General features: G+C 39.3%; 1 protein-coding gene across 3 annotated transcripts; it reads right to left on the bottom strand.

Annotated features, from left to right (window-relative positions):
* Window positions 1-1,255: 1,255 nt before the first annotated feature.
* On the bottom strand, window positions 1,256-20,148 carry atp6v0a1a (ATPase H+ transporting V0 subunit a1a). Of its 3 annotated transcripts, none has more exons than XM_041817373.1 (22): window positions 20,046-20,148; window positions 18,668-18,823; window positions 18,059-18,137; window positions 17,859-17,956; window positions 17,616-17,744; window positions 16,752-16,834; window positions 15,871-15,997; window positions 15,261-15,343; window positions 15,082-15,175; window positions 13,566-13,778; window positions 11,711-11,861; window positions 11,323-11,462; window positions 11,015-11,181; window positions 10,820-10,910; window positions 7,852-7,970; window positions 7,535-7,751; window positions 7,324-7,431; window positions 7,112-7,219; window positions 6,555-6,599; window positions 5,927-6,044; window positions 5,652-5,823; window positions 1,256-2,184 (listed from the first exon to the last, which is right to left on the bottom strand). In XM_041817373.1, exons 2-22 carry the CDS (start codon window positions 18,782-18,784, stop codon window positions 2,091-2,093), a joined length of 2,553 nt encoding a protein of 850 aa, XP_041673307.1. In that variant the 5' UTR covers window positions 18,785-18,823; window positions 20,046-20,148; the 3' UTR covers window positions 1,256-2,090. The 3 variants fall into 3 exon arrangements, with proteins under 3 accessions (XP_041673307.1, XP_041673308.1, XP_041673309.1); XM_041817374.1 differs by having other exon boundaries at window positions 6,555-6,572; XM_041817375.1 differs by lacking the exon at window positions 6,555-6,599.
* Between the last annotated feature and the right edge of the window lie 1,598 nt (window positions 20,149-21,746).

The following is a 21,746-nucleotide window of genomic DNA, read 5'->3' as shown; positions in this document are numbered from 1 at the left end:
CATATGTTCTTCCATGGCCTTTTTTTATCCTGTCTCTTTGTTCAATTACATGCTTAAGATCCAATCTGTGATGTTTTTCATTAAATAAATTAGAGAGGTTGAAATTTTTGAAAATTTGGGTTGTGATGTCTCAGTCAGGAGTCTGTGGTGGGTCCTGAGGCTAGAAACGGTGAGAATCACTGGGATAGAGGGACAAAATTAAAAAGGAGACAGTTACACAAATAATACACAACAAAGAAAGTGCCCTAACTGGTTTACTTTCCTGTTACCGAGCCAAATGAATGGCATGCATCATATTTCAGGCACAAAAATGTAGCAATGTTCTTCTGCAGAGACAACACTAGCAGTGTTAATGAAAGCATACAGGGGACAACTCTCTCTCCCCATAGACCACTACAGCTGCACAGCTTGGTCAACAGCACCACCATGAGGACTATTTACATATGGAAACCCATGTTAAGATATTGATAAGGTGCATAACTACTGCTTTCTATTAGATTTTTTTAAATTTTAAATATTGTCATATGTATCAGCCAGCACAGTTAAGAGATGTTAGGTCATTAGGTTTATTTATTTAGCGTACCTCAGTACATTGTTGGGTACTTTTTACTTCCTCACAACACCTCAGAGAAGCATATTTTTAGTTTGCTAGATCAGTTTTACTCCTGACAATAACTAATTTACAGTTTATAAACACTTTACCATAAGTGCAAATAAATCAAATTCTGAAAAGCAGTACTTTTGATTTCACGCCTATTCCTCTAGCTATCTGCTCTCATTTTAAAATATAAATAGGTAGAAAGCCACTCATGTAAAGTGCATTCAGAAAATATCCAGACTCCCCCTCACTTGTCTAAGTTTTGTTATGTTGCAGCTTGATGGCCTGATACAATCAAGCCATGAGGTTAAGGGAACTACCTGCTGAGCTCAGAGACAGGATTGTTGCAAGGCACAGATCTGGGGAAGGCTATGAAAACGCAGTGGCCTCCATAATTCTCAAATGGAAGGCATTTTGAGACCTGAAAATGTCTGTCTACTGACAGTCCCCATCCAACCTGACTGAGCTTGAGAGGATTTGCAATGAAGAATGCATGAAATTCCCCAATTCAGGTGTGCAAAGCTTGTGTCATATTAAAAAAGACTTGAATGCTGCCAAAGGTGCTTCAAATTCAGTGGTCTGAATTCTAGTATTTTAAGAAGCTTTAAACACATCCATGCTAAAAAGAAAAAAAAAAGAGAAAAGCAAAGATCTTGATCCAGTTCTTTCTAATTTATTGAGAGATGTGCACAATAAATGCAGGTGTTGAATGATTTCGAAAGAGTACATTCTTTTCAAACATGTTTGTAGCTGTCTTTCTTCTTTCTAAGTGTTACCAGAACAACTGAAACTTAAACAACTGAAATCAGCTTAAGGACAAAAGCAACCACATGTTAATGAATAATTTTGATGTTGGTTTGTTACAGAATTGCATATCACAAAGGGCATTAATGGCAATGTAAGAGTTCAGCACTTGGTTAAAGAGTCAGTGCATCACCATCTTCACAGTGTTGGCTGAATAATGTGAAATTATATTCCCTTTGGACCTTCACGGCTCTTTTTGTGGGGTCAGTATGCAGAGTGAGAGAGGTGTCTATATGTGCAAAGGTTCTTGAACTCATCAGGTGAGATGTTCCTTGAGGACAATACTAGTACAGAGATAACCAGCAGTAAATACTAATGTCCCTTTGCGACTAACTGACCTCATATGTGTTAGTGCAACACTGCAGCATGGAAGATATAGAGGTTTTATAAAGGAAAAAAATGTATAAATAATATTTAACTAAATAAAACACAAGTAAAAGAAAATCACTTTATAATAACAAGACATATATTAAAGAACAGATCATTCTTTTTTCTCAGGAATGAAATTTCAGAGCGGATGTTAAAGATTTACAGACCCTACAAAGAAATGAAAAGTTTTGAACAAAAATCAGTCAGACAGATTCACTCTTGTTCATGTAAACTGCATCACACAGAAAAATCACTACTCAACATCACATGGATTCTCAAGACATCAATGACAACAGAGGAAACAGAGGAAGTGGAGGTCTTAGTCTTCAAACCTCCCATCAAGGATGCTTTCAAAGGTGAAGGGGAGAAACTTGAAGCCCTGTCCTGAGTAAAACTTGTTTTGGAACTCCACCCTGTAAGGAAAATAAAGATCAAATCAAAAACAATGACCGGAAATGTCCGGTACAATAATGCAGGGACACGGTGGATGGCTGTCAGGTTGCATAATTCTGAGCAGAGCAGACGCAGCTGATGACCCTTGCTACTCATTCCACAGTCTGCACACCCACCTGGGACTGGACCGGTTCCTGAGGCTGGACACCTGAGCCTCACTCCCTCTGGAAATTGATCTGGCTCTATTTTTAAACAGCAAATGCTAATTGACGGCTGGATGACCTTTAAACTGAGGTGCCATGAATACCTGGCATTCTGTAGTCTGTCTGGTGTTGGGGATGTCTAGTGGAGGAAGAAACAAGCACCCTGAATCTTTTATTGCAGGAGGCTTCTGCAAGAAGTTCAGAGTGGTGTTATTTGCTATCAAGTGTTCAAAACTAAATCAAAACCATACAGCTGTACTGCTCTTTAAAATGGAAGAACTATCCAGCTATTCTTTGGAAGAAAGGCTTTACTGGTGGGATGTAAAAACATTTTTGTTCGCCTACACTTTGTCAAACAGGCCTTACGTGTCGCATTAAATAGCCCCATTATGTTCTGATGTAATAAGTGAAAAGAAACTTTCATAAGTGGAGTGTTTTATTAGCTTCCCAGACTATGAAACTGCACCTGACAGTCCTTATGGGCCATTCAGTGAAAAGGTGAGTCACCAGACATTGCCATGTCAAGGATTATGTTGGAAAAAAAAGAGGCTACAATATAGACATGCCCTGTTAGTGTGTCATCATGGGTGTATTAAAAACCAGGATGACATTCAGGAAACCAGACAGAGACTGTAATGAATGGACAACAAAGGCAAGTCCTTGTGTCGAGTCCTGAGCTGCCGGAGAGGAACAAGGGAGAAGAGTATTTTACACCTAGTTCCTGCTTAATTGAAACACACCTTTGGTTTTTACCGACAGACACGCCCTTGCTTTTTTGACTATTTGTTACATAATTTGTTTTGAAATTTTTATTGAATAGTGATGTGAAATAAACAGGATGGCCTGTAACATCTGTATGTCTTTGTTAATGTTAGACACATTTTAATGACTTTGTTTTTAGAGCATTTCCAGTGTGTTAGGTTCTTTTGTGCTGGTAGATGTCTAAAGACTCAATGTTTTTTTTACACCTACTTGGTTAGTAATTTAAATTTTCTTTTAATTTTTCAAAATCAAGCCTGCTTGTGTGTTTTCTATCCTGTCCTTCCTGTTACAGGTCTTGGTCTTTGTCTGTATTGTATGTGTTACAAAAATAAAATTAATAATAATAATAATAATAATAATAATAATAATAATAAATTCAAAATCAAGTTTTAGTTTAGTTTAGACATCATCAAAAGCCAACTGTTGCTGCTGGATTTCTGACAATACCAAACAGTGGCGCATGTGTTGTTTACAAAATTTCAGGAACAATAAGATGTATCTCTATGGAGAAAATTGTGATTTGAAGCTAACCATTTTGCTGATCTACAGAGGGCTTCCGGTGTTTACATCCCTTCAAAAACATGTTTAATCCAGCTGCAAAGTGTGGTATTTATTCACAGCCTTGATACTACAAAACCACATCCATAATCTATGATAATATGACTATTACAATGAGAACCTTCACAGTGTTGTTATTAGTCATCTATTTTGACATCGGAAGTAAAAGTCAACAATTTCTTGTCTTCCTTGTTGGCCAATGACTATGCTACAATTTCTTCTCCTATTGTTTTCTTGGCAGTAGCAACCAATCAAGGTCAACCAAAGATCAACAAGACACAAGATAGTCATCTGTCAGTCTGGAGAGGAAAGCAGAAATCACCCTCTAAGTCCCACATAATGAAAAGAGGACATTTGGGATTTATGTGCACTGTAATACAACATGAGCACAAAATGTGAGTTTGTTTTACAGAGATTAAGTTTCTGTTGAGTTTGTTAGAAAGTTGTTTCTTTCTACTGATAAATAAGGCCTGTATGAACTAAATGCAGATGTGACAAGGCTTGTTCATTGTTGATGTGGCTTGGATTTGTATAAAGTTCTATGAGATTCAATTGCTGTTGTGCTCTTTTAAGTGGTCTTTCTGGTCAAATAACTTTTAAAACATTCATCTGATACTCTTGGAGCACACATATGAGAGTCCTGAAAAACACAGATGTCTATAATTCAATTGTGCTTAAAATGGTGGAGATTCTACTGGCAAATTTGCATAAAAAATACAGGAGGACCAAAAATAGCAAAAACTGTCTTGAGGTTCCAAGATTTAAAAAAATACACTTTTCCAGTTTCTAAAAAAAAAAAAATAATAATAATAATAAAAAATAATCAAAAAAAAAAAAGGTTGGAACTGTCACTTATTGTGTGAAATATCTCCTGCACAGATACAGTGGTCTCCAGTTTAAACATCTTTTTCAAGCATGCTGGGATTGTCTTGGTCAGCAATGCCAAATTTTGCCAGTAGATGGAGCTGGAGGTCTGAAGTTTGCAGGGCTTTTTGTCATTTGGCTGAAATGAACTTCCTTCAAAAGGCAAAGCCAGTGTACCTATGTATCAAAGCATTGAACTTCTGAATGCTAAAATAGATTGAAAAAAGGAAAACCTGCATTGGATTATTAGTAAAAATGCAGAATGTTTACGTGACACGTGAATACAGGAGGATTGGTTAAAATTTGAAATCTTTCGTTTTAACTCCTCTGTAAGACATTTGTGCTTAGAAAAAATGACGATGATCAAACAGTATAAAATAAAGAGGTTTTTTGGTAATAAACAACTTTGATGATTTCTGGCACATTAAAAACCTCTATTCTATCAGTAAACTGTAAACTGATATAAAGCATAACATGTTTTTAGCAGGTGGCCTGAGCTGACGCTCATTATTGAAAAAAAGGGACAAATGCTTTTGTAAGGGAAGATCTGTCATAATTAGGGTGAGCTGTTCATTTTTTAAGCAACTTTTTTAGGCAACTTGGTAACCCTGAGGTTTAAAGAATTGGACTAGTGTTTCACAGCAGTATAAGGATTATTTAATTACAGTGATGAATTGGGGGGGGGGGTGTCTTCCTCCTGGAAATTCTGAGCATCCAACACCTAACTTCCTGCATTTTATGAAACTAAGTAAAACAGTTTGTTGTAAAAATTCAGACACACACATACAGCCTGCTTACAGGCTGCACTGTTGTAAAAGCCATTAATTGTAACAAGGACAAACATGCAAAAGAAAATGAGTTAAAACAAACATATCTAGCTAGAAAATGAAGATTGATAAAGACACATCTTAGGCAATGTGCATATAAAATTTAAATATTCTCACAGGTAAAATTAAGGCTGGTTAGATGTTTTATTGCCTCAAATTTCAAAAGTCAAATTTAAGACTTAAGGATCTGTGGTAACCCTTACTTTTTCCATAATGCAAAGAAGCAAAACACTTTTAAATGTACAAACAGAAAACCACAGTTACTCAACTTACCAGTGAAGTCGAAGTGCATGCAAGAAGGCAGACAAGCCTTCCATGATGAGTAAAATGGCAACTGTGAGAACAGCAAAGAAGTAAAAGGTTATGGCCACAAGGATAAAGCCTCCAAAGCCGGTGGTGGAGAGGCCAATGTGCATCACCATGGACCACAACACCTCTGACAGCTCTGTGTGAGAAAACAACAGCACAGGGTAAATGTGTGTATAACTCAGCCTTCTGTCATTGTAAATTAGCATATTCAGTGATACTGAATTTAGAGTGTGACTTACGTGCATGAGCCAGACTGAGGGCCCAAAGCCTCAGATAGGAGGCAGTGTTGGAGATGCAGCCCAGGCAGTACTCTATAGTGTGGATGGCTTGATGCACTGCCACATCTCCAAAGTTAAACTGCAGGAAACAGATATGACACAAGAATGCAACTATATTAGAAAATATCAACTCTTTAACAAGGTCCTGACATCCACATTGGAGAAGTCCTGATCATTGTGTGTGCATGATCATTCAGGGAACTGATAGGAAAGCCATTTCCCCCTGTGCATCTGCAAACCCCCCAAATTAACAGAGGCATTAACCTCTAAGGAACCTTTAAACCCAAAGAATCAGCTGCCCTGCTGACGCCCCATGCACATCACGACTGCAAGGAAGCACTGTCCTGCTGGCACCCACAGTCTGAGGAATCTCTGCAACCAATGTTTCAAGAACAGACTCTTGGAAAACACCGACCAAACACCGATGACAGTATCTTACACACTCACAGACACTGCTAAGAGAGACACTGGCTGACACTGTACAAAGCCGACAAAGCCAGAGGCAGAAAGGGAAAGGTTTGGAAAACATGCACTCTGACAGAAGGGGAAAGGTTGCAGGGTGGAGGTGCAGCGTGAGCTCCTGTCCTACCTCTTCCTCCTCTCGGGCCTTGACAGCAGGTGACAAAAGGCATTGCTTGGTTATTGACAGCAAACACACACACACGCAGATTGACAGACAACATCAGTAAACGGGAAAGTAACAGGAGAAATCAGTTACTCACACAAAAAAAGAGGGTGGACCCAACATTAGAAGATGACTACACTGAAAAGTCTGGTCAGGGCATTCGAAACTACAATGTCATCTTTAAATACGCCTAAATATATGTCTATATAATCATAATAAATGTAATCAATGTTAACCCTTCGTAGAGTTCACATAAGTCCAAGAGTGGAAGCTTGGAGCTTTAAGGACAGTTTCACCAAACCAGGCCTTAACCTATTATGGATGCTAATTCACTCTAAAGCGGAAACAAGAGGTATCAGTTTCCAAACCTGGCTGCATGACTAAATTATTCAACACTGTGAGTATATCCTATAACTTGTGGTCCTGCCACCCCTAACAACAAAATCCTGGCCTGCTTTTTCCCTGTCTCTAACAAATAAATGGGAGAAAATGCACTTTCAGGTAAGGATATGTCTCCTTACCTCAGGCTCCTCCTCTGAGTGCTGGGATAACTGGTCATGCTGGATGATTTCCGCCTCATCCTCAGTGGGCCCATTCCCCACTCTGATTCCTCCAAAGTTCTGTGTACCCTGATGTCAAGGATAAGAAACATAATTAAATGGGATAATTCACCACATCTGTTGTTCATAATACAGGCTCAAGAGATAGCGCTTGCAAATCTGCTATATCTTACCAGGTGTTTCTTCCACAAATACTGCCTCCTCAGAGCTAGAGTTTTGACTATTAACATAACAGGAACACAAGCCAAGGCCATAACCACCAAGAATGACTGAAGGGCTTTCTGCACAGTCAAATAGAGAGAGAGGAGAAACAGTGAAGATGAAAAATCAACTTGTGAATTTCAGAACAAAATCATCATGAGTTAAACAGCAAGTATGTCTGACCTGTCCCCAGTACAGAGGTTTGTTGGTGGGGTCGTTGTAGTTGAAGAGGAACATGTTTATAAAGGCGATGAGGAGACTGGGAGCATCCCTGGATGACCTCGCATCATATGACACCCATTTGTACAAGACTAAAATGACGAGGTAGCCGAAGAGGCTGGACATGAAGATGATCTCAGGGATGAATCCAAAATAGATATTCAGCGGCTTTTTGAAATAGCTGTAGAGAAACAAAAACAGTCACTTTGTTGCCATGTACATCATGCAAATCAAGGAGTGAAGAGCATAAAAATGAAGTTTAATGTGGGTGATGATCTTACATATGATTGAAGAGACTGAGAGTGACTCCAAACAGCATGTGGATGACTCCCAGGACAACAGACATCTTCATTTTGAAGGAGTTCAGGAACGTCAGCTTGTTGGTGGCAATGTTCCAAATCTTAGAGCCGGAAAGAACAAATAAAACAATTTATTCAACAGTCTTTGTTAATTAATGGTTTATATTTTTGTATCGTGTTTTAACAGTAAAAAGGGCTGTGAGCATGTTTTTTTTAGAGCTCCCATTAAATATTTAATGTTAGTGCCTTTTAAAAAGCCACTGTTAAAGCCTTGTCCACATATAGGTGGGTATTTTTGAAAATTGAGGGCTTTACTGTGCATTTTGGACTCCTAGGTTTGGATTAAAGATTTTCAGATGCTCAATTTACAGCATTTAGATGTAGATGAGGAAATCATAGTTTTTGGCTCATACTGTCACACTATGCCGATTTCTCTTCTGTTTGACGTCCTACTACCCAATACTTGGGTATTGTTTTTTTCTGATATTGGTGCTATATTGATCATTTTTATAAAATGCCTGAATCAAAACTTTTGAGGGGAAAAAATGTGTGTCTGGATATAAAAATAAATGTGCAGAAATATCTTTATAAGTTGGCAGTCAAACATGAGATATAAAAGAAAACCCGTGTACCCTGAATCACACAGTTCCATAATGTGTTTCTTTCCTTTCACTGGTTGGCAGGTTATCAAAATGGAGTATTGTTGTTGTGTTGTAACTCAGTCCGGTAGGTACTGGATGTGTTGGTACCGGTACCATGTCTGTACTGGTTTTCAAATCTCATCCCTAACTAGTATGGGACATTATCACATTTGTAAAAGCCAAGTGGACCTTCACGCTGAGGAGAGGCTGCCGTCTGGTCACTCTGCCATAAAGCCTGGATTAGTGGGGTCCTGCAGTGATGTATCCTTGCAAAGCAGATGGATACACCCGTTTCCTTGTTTCTCATTGCTGAATCCATCTTGCAAAGCTCCCGTCAGAACTGTTTGGGCCCAGTTAGAAAGTGACAGGACCAATCAGCAAGGAGGGGCAGTGCTTTCAGGTGCGGCGGAGTCGTGACGTAAGTGTTCTAAATTCCCCATTAGTAATGCTAAAATGCAGTTTTATTGTTTATTTTTAGTCAGGCATTCTACTGGACAGCCTGGGGTCCTTTCAATCTCCTGCAGGCATATTGTTGAGCAGCTGAGGTCCTAGGGTGATATGAGGACCAGCTCAGATGACAACGTGTGTATTACCTGCAGAAACTCCCGATTTGTTGAATAGAGGTTGCGTTCGGGAAGAAAGTAAGTGTTAATGACCTGAGAAAGTGTCTAAGAGAGTGAAAATGAGAGTTATATTTCATCCTGTTCGTAATAGTAGCCTCTGTTTGTGTTACTAGGCTGTGTTTTTTCTCCCGCTATCTTGCTAGTTATATGCTAATACTAATCAGCTAGCTCCATTCTATCATGTGTTGTTGATGAGGGTGTGTTTAAATGCTAACTAAGCTAATTCATAGCAATTTGTATGAAGCATCTTTGTGCTTAATCCCCTGTGCAGTTTGTAGCTGCAGCATTGCACTGAACATTAAGAGAGATATATTTTCAATGACTTAATAAGCTCCTTAAACTGTAAAAAGGACAGCATTTGATATTCTGTACATGTTTATTGTTTTACAGAAACCATCCTCTGTTCTTCATTGGTTGTATTCCCCTTCTGACCTATATAAATGACATAAACAGTTCTCTGTGTACGTCTCTACTCTCTGACCGGAGTCACTGTTGTGGATAGAGTAGATCAGCATCACACACAACATCAAGAAGCTCTCAATTTCTAATAGTAAGCAAGCAGCAACAAGAGGCCAGTGCCATTATGGCGGAAGACATCAGCGTGGATGCTGCTAAGGCGCCAGTTTTATCAGAACTTGGCATTTCTTCGTTGAAAGAAGAATAAGGAACAACAGTGAGTTGTTTTCTTTTCAAAAACGACAAAAGTCGTGTACTGACATGTCTATAGTCGCCATGGTTTGCATTATTAGGGCCCTATGATTTCCACGTTATTGGAATCACGGAATTGTCCAATAAAATGGAATTTACTATTTAACACGGATATTGCAGAAAATGAATGAATTTGACTGAAATGCTGTTTTTGTTTTTTTTTTAGAAAGAGGAACGTAAATCTGGAGAATATGTTCCAGGGGAATACTAAAGCGTGGCACAACTTGTGCCTCACTTCACAAACACTCATCCCGCCCTCTCCTAAACAACACAAAGCATGTCAGAGCAGCTGCACAAAATACCGGTAAACGTCACGTAGCTCAACATGGAGCAGTACTGTGCGGCATAATGTTGCACCTTTAAGAAAACTCATCCGTGCTATGAGTTATTTTACCTCACCACACCAGAGGCTCACGAAGAGAGTGAGGTGTGTCTGTGTACGAGGCACATAGCTGATGTCACAACTTAAAGACCTGATCACCCCTCGAAGGCTTCAAACCCAAGTCAGACGGACTCGAGGTTTTACAAAGTCCTATAGTCTAAATGATGTTACATTTGAGTATCAATTAGCTTAATAATTCCTCCCGTAGATACTGTAGGTCCCTTTGGTTGCTCAACTAGCCAACACGTGTCTGCATTAATGTAGCGGTCTGAAATGACGCAGACAGACAGCAATGTATGGAGGGTTAAGAGGAGAGAATGGTTATAGTCAGTAGTAAAACACAATGCAGCATCAACCTGCAGACACAGACTGTGAGAGTAAAGAAAAGTTTGGGTAACAGGTTTACTTTTGATCATTTTACTATAATGTTGCTTTCTTAAGTTACTATCACTCTGTGTTTGATTGAACAGAAGGATGAGACTGGTAGAGGAAAAACTCAGTTTCCAAAAATACCCACCTACATGTGGGCAAGGCCTCCACTATTTTACAAAGGGCAGAAAAAAAGAAAATACAGTTTGTAAGGAAAAAATAATCACCGGATCGATTCCTATGGGGTATGGCCCTTTGAACACTCCATCTACAGCTGGATCCAACTGCAAAACTTTGTTGCCTTTAAGTGTTTCAAACCTAAACGGCAAGATAACCAAAGAGAGATTTGTGAAATAAAACATTGTCAGCTACAGCAGTCACTCTGCTGAATCTCCTATCTGTGATAAACCGATGACACTTACGTCCAGTTTCCTCCTACTCCAGCATTAAACATGGGCCTGACGCTCCAGCCAGAGCCAAACGCGTTGAGAGACTTGGAGAAGCAGTCATTGTAAATGATTCCAGTGTAGATCGAGAAAATTCCCATCAGCAAGATGATGTAGCGCCCTGCAAACACCATGCTGAACATCTGCCGCAAAAACAATCAATAAAAGAGAAGCTGAAATCGTATATGTGTCCACAGAAACACAGAGCAGTGCAGCTTTAGGGCCAGAGTACCACAAATGATGATGATATAGGGATGATGGGATGGCAATGATGGTATCCATACCTCATTATCATTCTTTTGTGCCATTAGCCTGCTCTCTCTCAACACAAGGTAGAGGGCAGCACACGTCATGAGCACCCCGTGGCCCAGGTCACCAAACATAACGGCAAATAAGAAGGGGAAGGTGATGATGGTGTATGGAGCTGGAGACAAGGAGGTAGGGAGGCAGGCAACAAATTAGGGGTGGGCGGGGTGACAGGTGAAACAACAAATGAGTGAAACATGATCCAATACGCTGCATGTCCCATCATGGTGATAATGGGTGATGAGGCAGCAGGGTTTCAGTGACTGGAGCTCAAGACAGCTGAGCTACATTTCAACATAACACTGATAGTCCATGTAATAACAGACAGAAACCTGTTTTATGGATGTGCTGTGAATGTGTGCTTACCTGGATTAATCTCTCGGTAGCTGCCGATTCCATAAGCATCCACAATGTTTTGGAAGCCTGAGGTGAACTTGTTGGTCTTGTTATAGGTGGGTGGGGTCTGCTTTGTCTGCATCCTATTGAGGATGGAAGGAACAGTGGATCCACTCTTCTCCTAAGAGAGAGAGAGAAAAAGATGATAATAGACATTAGCTTTGTCTCACCGGTTTAAGGAACTAGGACATATCTGAAATGATGGTAGTGAAAAAACCCACTAACAATTCAAATGGGCTAAAAAGCCAAAGGCTGTGTACAGACTTTAATGTGCTGTTTACTAATAACTGTGAGATGGCATCAAGGCACACTACATAGCTCACAAGTATGGTACCCTAAAAAGGCTCAAAAATACATACTTTTTTTTTCATTGTTAGGTCATATTAATTTGATCATTCTTGGGTGATACTACACTTTTTATTTCTGTGTTGCTTTTAGTTTTGCATCTTTTTCAAAATGTTTATTTCATGTTAAATTACCACAGGCTGTACCTACTATCACATACAGTTCTCAATAACATGAGCAGGATCAAACTGTAAGCTTCACTACTGTCAGCTCAAAAGTAATACATGAGGGAAACCTAGAAATAGGCCTATAAATTCATTTTTTTTACAGATGAACCTAATGTGTACCAAACCGGGACCCCAAAACTCAGGTAGAAAACTGAACTGTGACCTCTGTGAACCATCAAACCCCTACTGAACATTAATGAAAAATATCATGTTTTTCCTAACTTTTACAATAATGTGCCACACAACCCATCCTTTCACTGATATTATATCATATCCTCTGTATAATCCTATTTTAAGGAACTGATAAGAATGATAAATTATGTATATAAGCCGAGTTAAAAAAACGTGCCAAGACAGTGAAAGGGGAGGCAGAGATAAGATCTTGATACACACACCGAGGCCTCGAGTTTCAAGAGCAACAGAATAACAACAGCTGAGAGATAAATCCAGAGTGGAGACAGTGCATTGCAAAGTATTAATAAATAAGCTGTGAAATAATTCACAAACTCACCCTACGCGTACATAAATCAAAGTCTTTTTTTAAATTGAATACTTTTTTTGAAACTTGTCACAACCTGGCCAATAAAACTTCCACAGCACAGCTCAAGCATTCAGTATCAGTGAGATTCAGGTTTTTTTCTGGTGACAGCCGACATAGCCTCAAGTTGTTAACGTTAAGCTGAGAAGAGGAGTGAGCCAAAGCCCTGGAACACAGGCTTTCCTGTATGAGGTACAGTAAAGCCATATTTTTAAAAAGAAACAAACAAAAATGACTTACTATTTAATTGTTTAGCAACAAAAACAATATTCCCAACCACAACTTATCAATTTGAGCTGAAACATCAGTCATTCTGACTGAAAAATGCTACTGTCTGCTATTGAAGATAACAGATTGGTAACTGAAATAAAATCAGCGTTTGATCTCAGTCGCATCTGCAACTTTTAATCAATATGTTGCAGCTGACATAATTTAATTTTTTGAAAAAGTTAACTAGGGTTAGGTAAGGAAACTACTGTTAGAAACTTTGAATGTTCCTCTCATTTGTGATTGCTTTGCTAAACACCTAAACCTGAAGCCTTTGTAAATAAATGGATTTCTGAGTACAAAAGAAAGGATATGTATACTGTCAGCTAAACTCACTGGCTACACTGACGTAGTTCAGACTAACATTGAAAAACTGGTTCTGCTACTTTAGTACATGGCCAGACAAGCCACAGTCTTTTGTCTAATACTAACTGGGAGGCCTTATCAATATGAGGATGAATTTGACCTATTTATTCTCCTATAGTCACCCTTGATTTTAATAACTCACCGTCCCCCTGCGCAGGGCAAACTGGATGGAGTCAAGGTCGGAGACAGGACACCAAACCTCAGCGATGAGACACTTCTGAGTCACATCGATGTTGCAGAGGTTGAGGGTGTGATAGATGGCCTTCATCTTCCTCACCTTGATGAACCACACTCTGACTGTCTTTGCTGCAGCCTGCAGGACCCTCTGCCTGTGATCCTCGGTCTGGTTCAGCACCTGTGGGACACAAGGAGGTAGTGGAAATATCTCATATACTCTTTTAACCAAATTTCAACAAGTGGGATCTTTACTCCACACTCAGAAGCAAGAAAACTTAAGAGAGAATATACATTACTTGATATAAATATAAAGGATTTACATCTTCTGATGACTATCAGTGAGTAATAATTCATAACGTGCAACAGGCTGTCTAATCCTATGTCTCTTTTGTTTTTCCCAAAAGAGACATAGGATATATCTATTTGTGCTGCTATATGACTCACATTCAGAGCTAAGTCCAGTGATCAGCAAATAGAAGGACATTTAAGCTCTGTTCTGTCTGGCTACAGGCACGGTCTCGCCTGCACAAGAGAGGCTTAATAGCCCACACAGAGCTTATTGCTACCCAAATAGCACTGCATTCTTCCTTGCCTGATGCAATTCTGTCATAGAGCTCTCTTGGCAACAAACAAAACATGCACAGGGAACACATTTCTTTAATACAAAAAGCTGTGTAAGAAAATTGGTAATTTTTTTAACATAAAAATCAAGTCAAATATTAAGAAAACATAATGTGCAAGCAGCTTCTTCAGCTGCAAACGTCCAGTCTGGAAAAGTACACAGTTGTCTCTGTTACAGGCAAGTCTGAGTGCTCTGATCTAGAAGTGCAATGCAGGTGGAGGTGCAGGAAGATAACATTCTCTGGGGCTCTACGTGGCACTAGATAACAAGTCACTGGGGGGATTTCAAGATGCAGGTACAATAACAATAGTGTGTAGTGTAACAATAGTAGTTTCTATGGAAAGATTGATGATAAAAGTCCAATGCTGGACTGTCTAAGTGCTGATTAACCTGGGAGGCCACATTTTCATACAAATTTGTATCTTTTACAAGCAGTCAGTCAATGAAAAAACTAGGGAGGAAGTAAAGTTATCAGTGGAAAATATTGGTGGAAAATATTTGCTACATTTCACTAAAGGGCATTAATAATTACAAATGGCTCTCTCTTAAATCATTTAAGTAATCCAAACAAAACTGAGTAGTAGAAGAAATGATAGTGACAGTTATCTGAATGATATTAGAGTCTTGTAAGGGAAAAGATTTTTTAGCTGTATGTGTGAAACCTAATTGGAAAAATAAGTCCAAGTAATCTTGTGCAGGGACAAGGAAGGAAGCTGAGAGTGAACAGTGAAGTGCAGATGAGCTGTCTTTATGACTTTAGCAACTTCCTCTAAAAGCAATCTTCAGTAGAAGAGAAAGTGTGAAACAGTCATGGGGCATTTTTGTGGAAGTCAGCATTAACGTCTGCTAGTGTGTTTACCATTTGCAGATCCTCAATCCGTGCATTCACTCCAGCCAGCATCTCTTTCCTCTCCTGGGGTGTCTCTGGACATGGGTACAGGGTCGCCCTGAACCTTTAGAAAAATTAAGCACAGGAGATGAGGATCTGTTGGCCAGGAGCATTTCATAATATAATAAAAGTGTTTTTCACTGACTAACCCCTCACAGATCTTCTTAACTCTATTCTTTAGCTGGTCTCCCTGGAAGAAAATGATGAAGACAGACTTGTGGACCTGGTCGCCCTGTGGAAAAATTTTTTTTGCACATTTCAGACTTTGAGAGAAAGGATGACTGAATCAGGCAAACATCTTACCAAAATAAGCAGATTTCAGCACTTGTTATGCAAGCCATTTTCACAAATACACTCCTAAAAACATCTAGAAAGTTTCAGGCACACCAAACCTGAAATCTTCATGAGCTGGTTGGTGGAAAGATGTGATGCATCAAATATAACAGAAAAGTGGTGGATATACAAAGCATGACTCCACAATTAAACATTCTGATGATTTTTTTGCCTTTTTTTTAAATCCATGCTTCCTGTAGTTCAGCACATTCACACGAAAGAGCACAGAGGAACTGAAGCATAACGAAGCAGTGGCAGGAAAAATTCTGTGTATAGTGAGACAGAAAAACCTGACTATTCACATTCACACATGCAGCTCACCACCAAATCTTCTGGGGGTTTCAGGAGTTTTGTTCTTACCGTATGTGAGCAGGGCTACAGAAAGCTATAGTTTTAGAAACAAAGTATTCATAGAAGAGCTCTTACCGTGGTCGGGTCCTCCAGAGGATCTTCAATGTCTGCCTGTCTCAAGAAAACATTTCCTCTGCAGACTCTCCACAGCATCCTCTCAAATGTAGGAATACGCTCCCTGCCGATCACTCCAGCCACAAAGCTGAAATGTAAGGAAATTCAGTCATCAGTGATGTTTGTGAACTGTGTGGCTAAGGCCTTGTCTACATATAGGTGGGTATTCCTAAGAAAGGGAGGTTTTCTTGCTTTGTTTTCGAAGGAGTTTTCGGAAAGGTGCCTTTTCAGTCAGCTAAAATGTTGTGTGTACAGAAGGTCTGAGCGCACAGAAAAATCTCAGTTTTTCAAAAATACTCGCCTATGTGTGGACAGGGCGCAGCTAAACCTCTCTTTTTAATGCCTTCAAAAACTTAAAAATGAAAAAAAGCAGAACAGAACAGAGAGTATGAGCTAGGACAATCGTTTAAAGAAGTTGCCTGTCTTTTCTAATCTTTCTTTACTTTTCTTTATGTTTAAAAGTCAGGGTCATCACTTCAGCTTGAAAATGTATCAAATTAAAGCTAAATGATTTACGCTTCTGTAAGTTATAACAAGTAATAAAAGAATCAGGGCAGATATTCTTTTCATAAGCAGTCAGGTAGGCTTTTTATTGTCTGCATTTTAACCCCATGATCACAAACTTTTATTGGATAGCTTCACGAACAACAGAGTTCCTTTTTGGGTGACCTTTGTAGCCTGACTAAGCTGAGCAGTCTGAGCTGCTGTATGGGATGTGATTGACCTCTTTTAGCCACACATGGCTATGAGAACAGATTGGAGATTTCTCAACGAAAAAACAAAAAACAAAAAAAGTTATCCTTTTGAATTAAGAAAAAAAAAGACCACAAAACCAGACTCACCCCAGTCTGAGAGGAGCCCCCCTGTTAACCTCACTGGGATCTATAAGGGTGGATGATTCCTCCAGTAAACTGGGATCCTCCATCTACAAAAAAACAGTCAATATTCCATCAGCTAAATCACAAATAAAAATTACTTACACTGCATGTATGCAATCTTTTTAACACTACTTTATATAACTTCTGAGGCATCAAATGTACATGAATGCTGAGCAGACAGACAATGTCTGGTTAATATTTAAACTGTTAACATGTTTGGCTGAATGATTCACCTCATTAAAGCTCACAACAACGTGTAAGGACGTTTTAATGCTGTAAGTCAGGCCAGTTTTGTTTGTAAAAGCAATGAAGTGGAGTTGATGTTGGGGAAAGGTGGGCAGGCAGAGCTTTGCCCAACCTAATGAGGAGTGTAGAAAGGATTACGCCTGTTAAAATATTATAGAATGGGGGATTTAAGGCATTAACTAATGTGAATAGCTGGTGTAAGAGTGCCTAGGTCATGTGAACAACTATAACTGATCACGAGTGAAACACCTGCTAGTCAAATCAAGCAGTTTGAGTGATCCTTTGTGTTAATATGTGTAGCAGTGATCAGTGCAGACTGCTTATCTGCAGATTCTCTATCACGCCAAAGCAAATTAGATACAGTTGAACTTAGACTTGAAAGCTGTTTTTGTTTCCTATTTACACAACCTGTCTATAGAAAATAAAACTGGGATTTAAAATATCAAGTAAACATCATATGATATGTTCTTATAATAATGACGTTTAACATGAAATTTATCCTTGTGAGTCACTACAGCGGTGGCAATGTAAAATTCCTGAGCTCATCTGTTTTGCTAGGCCTCTGAGCACAGCAAGGCTGACCTCATCAAAAAACTGCTGTGTGCGACGCAGGATGTGCTTGAGCTCTGTCAGCTCCAGGAAGTTCTTCTTTAACGCTTCTTGGTTGGTGTTTATTTCCTTCAGCTCATTCTCAAGCTTTTCAAATGTGGCCTGTGGTGAGAAAAACAGAAGTGTCAACGTATGGGTGCAAAGAGTTCACTGTTTATCTTTAAAAGAGAAATAATGAGAAAGAAAGAGAGAGAGAGAGAGAGAGAGAGAAGTCACCTCCAGATCTATCATGTCTCTTGGGAAGGGGACTTCAGGGTTCTCTCCTGTGTCAACTATCGGGATGTTTGCCTTCTTTATTTCTTTCTCCACAAATCCTTCAAGTGGCAAGATTTAAAAAAATGAGTTTAGTTGTACATCTGGCATATTCCTACTAAGGAAGGAAGGAAGGTCTGAGAGATGCATCGAAGCCCACGTACTCAGTTTGCGATCCATTTCTTCACATCGTCGTACTTCATTGACAAACTTTCGCTGGAACACATTCACATCAGGATTTAGCTGTAATACAGAAAAAACATACATGAGTTTTAAGAAATTGGGCGCAGCGATAGACACTGTATTGGAAACATTTGCAACATGAGAATGAAGTGCAACACAAGCTGCTCCAACATAAATAATTGAACTATGTGACAAAATTCCACACACGTCTAAGCCCATCAGGAAACTTTTTTTTTTTTTTTCTTCTTTTTTACAGATTGATTTTTGAATATTCTTTCCAAACTGTATGAGGTAAAAAGTTTCAAATACAACTGCAGATACACAGGCCACCTCTGTCATAGCCCACATTATACTGGAATACAAAGCTTCCCTCAGGATTTGTCAGGAATGAGCTTTCTCATGCGTAGAATGAGGAGTCAGCTGTGACCACATGATGACCACGATGCAGAAGGCATGCACTTTCTAAACAATGTTACACATGTGGTTGTTTTACACATACCAGTTTTGGAAAGCATCTTTTATTCGGCAAGATAGATGCAAAGCTGAGATTTAGGATAATAAATTAACCGTGAAAAAAGGACAACACTCACATCTCGAAACTGCACCATCCCGATCTCCCCCAGTTCACTGACACAACAGTAGGCTGCTTCTGACTGGAGGAAGAGCTGGGCCAGGGTCATCTCCTCACTCCTGAAGAGTTCCCCCATGTTGCCGAAGGATGTGAGCGCTCAGCACCCGACCAAAACCTCAAGAAAAATCAGCATTATTTGTTTGTGAAACTCATGCTTCAGCAGACTGAAAGCTTTTATATTCTTTATAAAAAATAAACCTCCTTGTTAACTGTGAAGTTCTACATTCAACACTACTTACTGTTTAGCACATTAGTGTTAAGAGCACTAATGAAGGAGGCCTGTATCAGTTGTGTGTTAGTTTAGCACAGTGTTGAGAGGCATGGCATGTGGTGAAAAGAGAATTTTAGAAAATATCAGTCAGCTTGCTCTCATGCTGATCCCATGATCAGTGCAGGAATGTAGTTACAATGAAAAGAATAGGCCTACACTTTACACCAGCATCCTGGACTTTAAAGTGGCTATAATGTAGATTGTTGAAATTAAGCACACAAGTATGTATACCACAGGTACATCTTGACATTTATTTTTTTTAAGTTACTTTTTTTCTGTGGTGATCTAGCAGCTAAACAGCACAGCGTCCAACTGTAAAACGACCACACAGGGCTTATCTTTGGATTACAGGGTAGCATGTGACCTGTAAGCCTCCATACTCCCACTGCATCAACGCAAAGTGCACATTAACTGCTTTAATGGAGCGAAACAGGTTTGAACCATGACTAAACCGTGGCTAACTTAGCTCAACATTTCACATTTAGGTCAGCTCAAACAGACAGTGCTCCTATACCTGTTTCTATCTGCACTGTCACCTGTCAAACCTGATGTCTAACAGTTGACGTTTACGGCTAATTTACAGACAAACAATGAGACAGTGTTACAGATCAAGGGATCTATCTTCCAAAAACCACTAACTATTGACTTCTCAAGGCCTTTTCTCTATTAACTAATGCGAACAACACGTACGTTTATTAAAACATTATTATTAGACAGATGCTACTCTGATTAGCAAGCGCTGGATAACGTTTGACTCAACACTGTGAGAAACTTTGGCCGATATTAGTTCGAAGAAATCGGTTCTGAAATCACCCCCTCATTAAAGGACGATAAAAAAAAAGATTCGTCAACTGTTACAAGTTTATAATCTGAACGAATTAGAGTGTCAGTTTAACTTAACGTTATGTAATTGTGTGACACTAGCAAAATGCTAACGCCAACTAAGCGCACCTGTTGTTCAACATTAGATCAAACTCACAGTTCTAATATACAACTTTACGTTGTTTCAACTTTCTATAGTCTCAATCTTAGGGCTAAACGACAGTTTTAAGACACATATCCTTACTGTTTAGTTGGTTAAAGTGTCTCCTCGTCTTTCTCTGCCTTGGTGTCCTCTGCTGTTTGTTGTTGGCTGTTCGTACAGTTTGAGCAGGAGACTCTTCTTCCGTGCCTGGGAGGTTGTCCTGCAGTCATGAACAACGTGACAGTACTGCCCCCTTCTGGAGAAGAACTTTATTGTTTTCAGAAATATTGATTAAGTAGAGCAGCGTTACTCAACCCTGCTCCACCAAAGAGCCAAATTGTTGAATCTGCTTTTAAAATTTGGAAAAAAAAAAAAAAAAAAAAAAAACTTGATCTCATAATTTTCCCATTTTGATTCCAATAATGTTTAACTTAATTATGGTGTAAAAAGGAATGTGATAGTCATAATTTCATTATATATATATATATATATATATATATATATATATATATATATATATATATATATATATATATTTTTTTTTTTTTTTTAATCGTTACCTCATAATTATGACGTCTATTTCCCAATCATGACTATATCATAATTTCGATAGTTTGTTTTATGGTTTTGACTTTAATCTCATGAATTTGATAATGTAGGCTATCCATTCATTTCTACCTATTCTCTCTTATTTTTGATTTATATCTCATCGTTTTGAGAAACTATCTCATAATAATGGCTTTTTACTTAATAATTCTGACTTTTGTCTCATTACTAACTTTTTTCTCTAATCTCAATTTTTATCTAGCCCTCCTATTGTCTTGGGTCATTTTTTGATGTTCTAAGACTTCTTTTTGTGGATAACTTTGGCTGTGTTGATGCGATTGTCATAAAAAATTGCCCCAGGTGTGTGTTTTGGGCTGAATTTTAAAATTTAAATTGTTTTTTAACCCTTTCATACACTGAACTACACTGCTGGTGTGTGTCAGTGTTTGTGTGTGCGCGCTGATGAGGGTGGGGTGTGGGGGGTGTGGGCGTGTGTGTTGGTTGGGGTGTGCGCACGTGTGTGTATGTGTGTATGCGTGTGTGCGAGCGTGCAAAGTTTTTCCTGATACTTAGAATGAAACAGGTTTGTTTGTGCCGGGTTTGTGCTTATGTGTTGGATGGAGGGGGGAGGGGGGGTGCTTCAACGTATTGTTGCCAAAAGTAAATTTCATAAGTACTGATTGATGTGCAAGAAGTTAAAAGCTCCCACATCGATCAAAGCGAGTATCTTGCAAAACCTCAAAGATTTGGCGACAGTTGTTGTAAAACAAAAGACGCACGTCTGGCTTTGTTTACACAGGTGTTAGGCAGGCTGATCTTCAGGGCAACCATGTGCGTAAAACCGCATGATCCGGTTCGATGGCCGGCAGACGCCGCCTAAGAGAGCCGGGCAAGCTAGCCTCCTTCTGGGATGTTTTGGACCGTTGGGTGTACCTACTCCCTTTCGCCGTCAGACCCCGGTCAGATTTCGGGCCGTTGCTGACAACTGAGAGTTTTAATCGTCGTTCTCCAAACGATTCACCAGATCCCGCAGCATGCGAGCGTCTGCTGGCTGGAATGTTATGAATTTGAAAAAATAAATTAAAGATAAACCCCCCCAGCTGACCCTATGATTTCATAACAGTGTGCATAGTCAGGTGGTATCGTTACTTGCCCGCCACACCCAAGGTACCGGGTTCGCAACTCAGTGGCTTCACTGAATAGATAGGAAGCAAACCCGTGCGCGCCTGGGTGTTAAGCCGGCTGGAGTGCGGTAGA

Source organism: Cheilinus undulatus, linkage group 21 (genome assembly GCF_018320785.1).
Source record: "Cheilinus undulatus linkage group 21, ASM1832078v1, whole genome shotgun sequence".
NCBI classification, from domain to species: Eukaryota; Metazoa; Chordata; class Actinopteri; order Labriformes; family Labridae; genus Cheilinus; species Cheilinus undulatus.
This window is presented reverse-complemented; position numbering and strand designations above follow the sequence as displayed.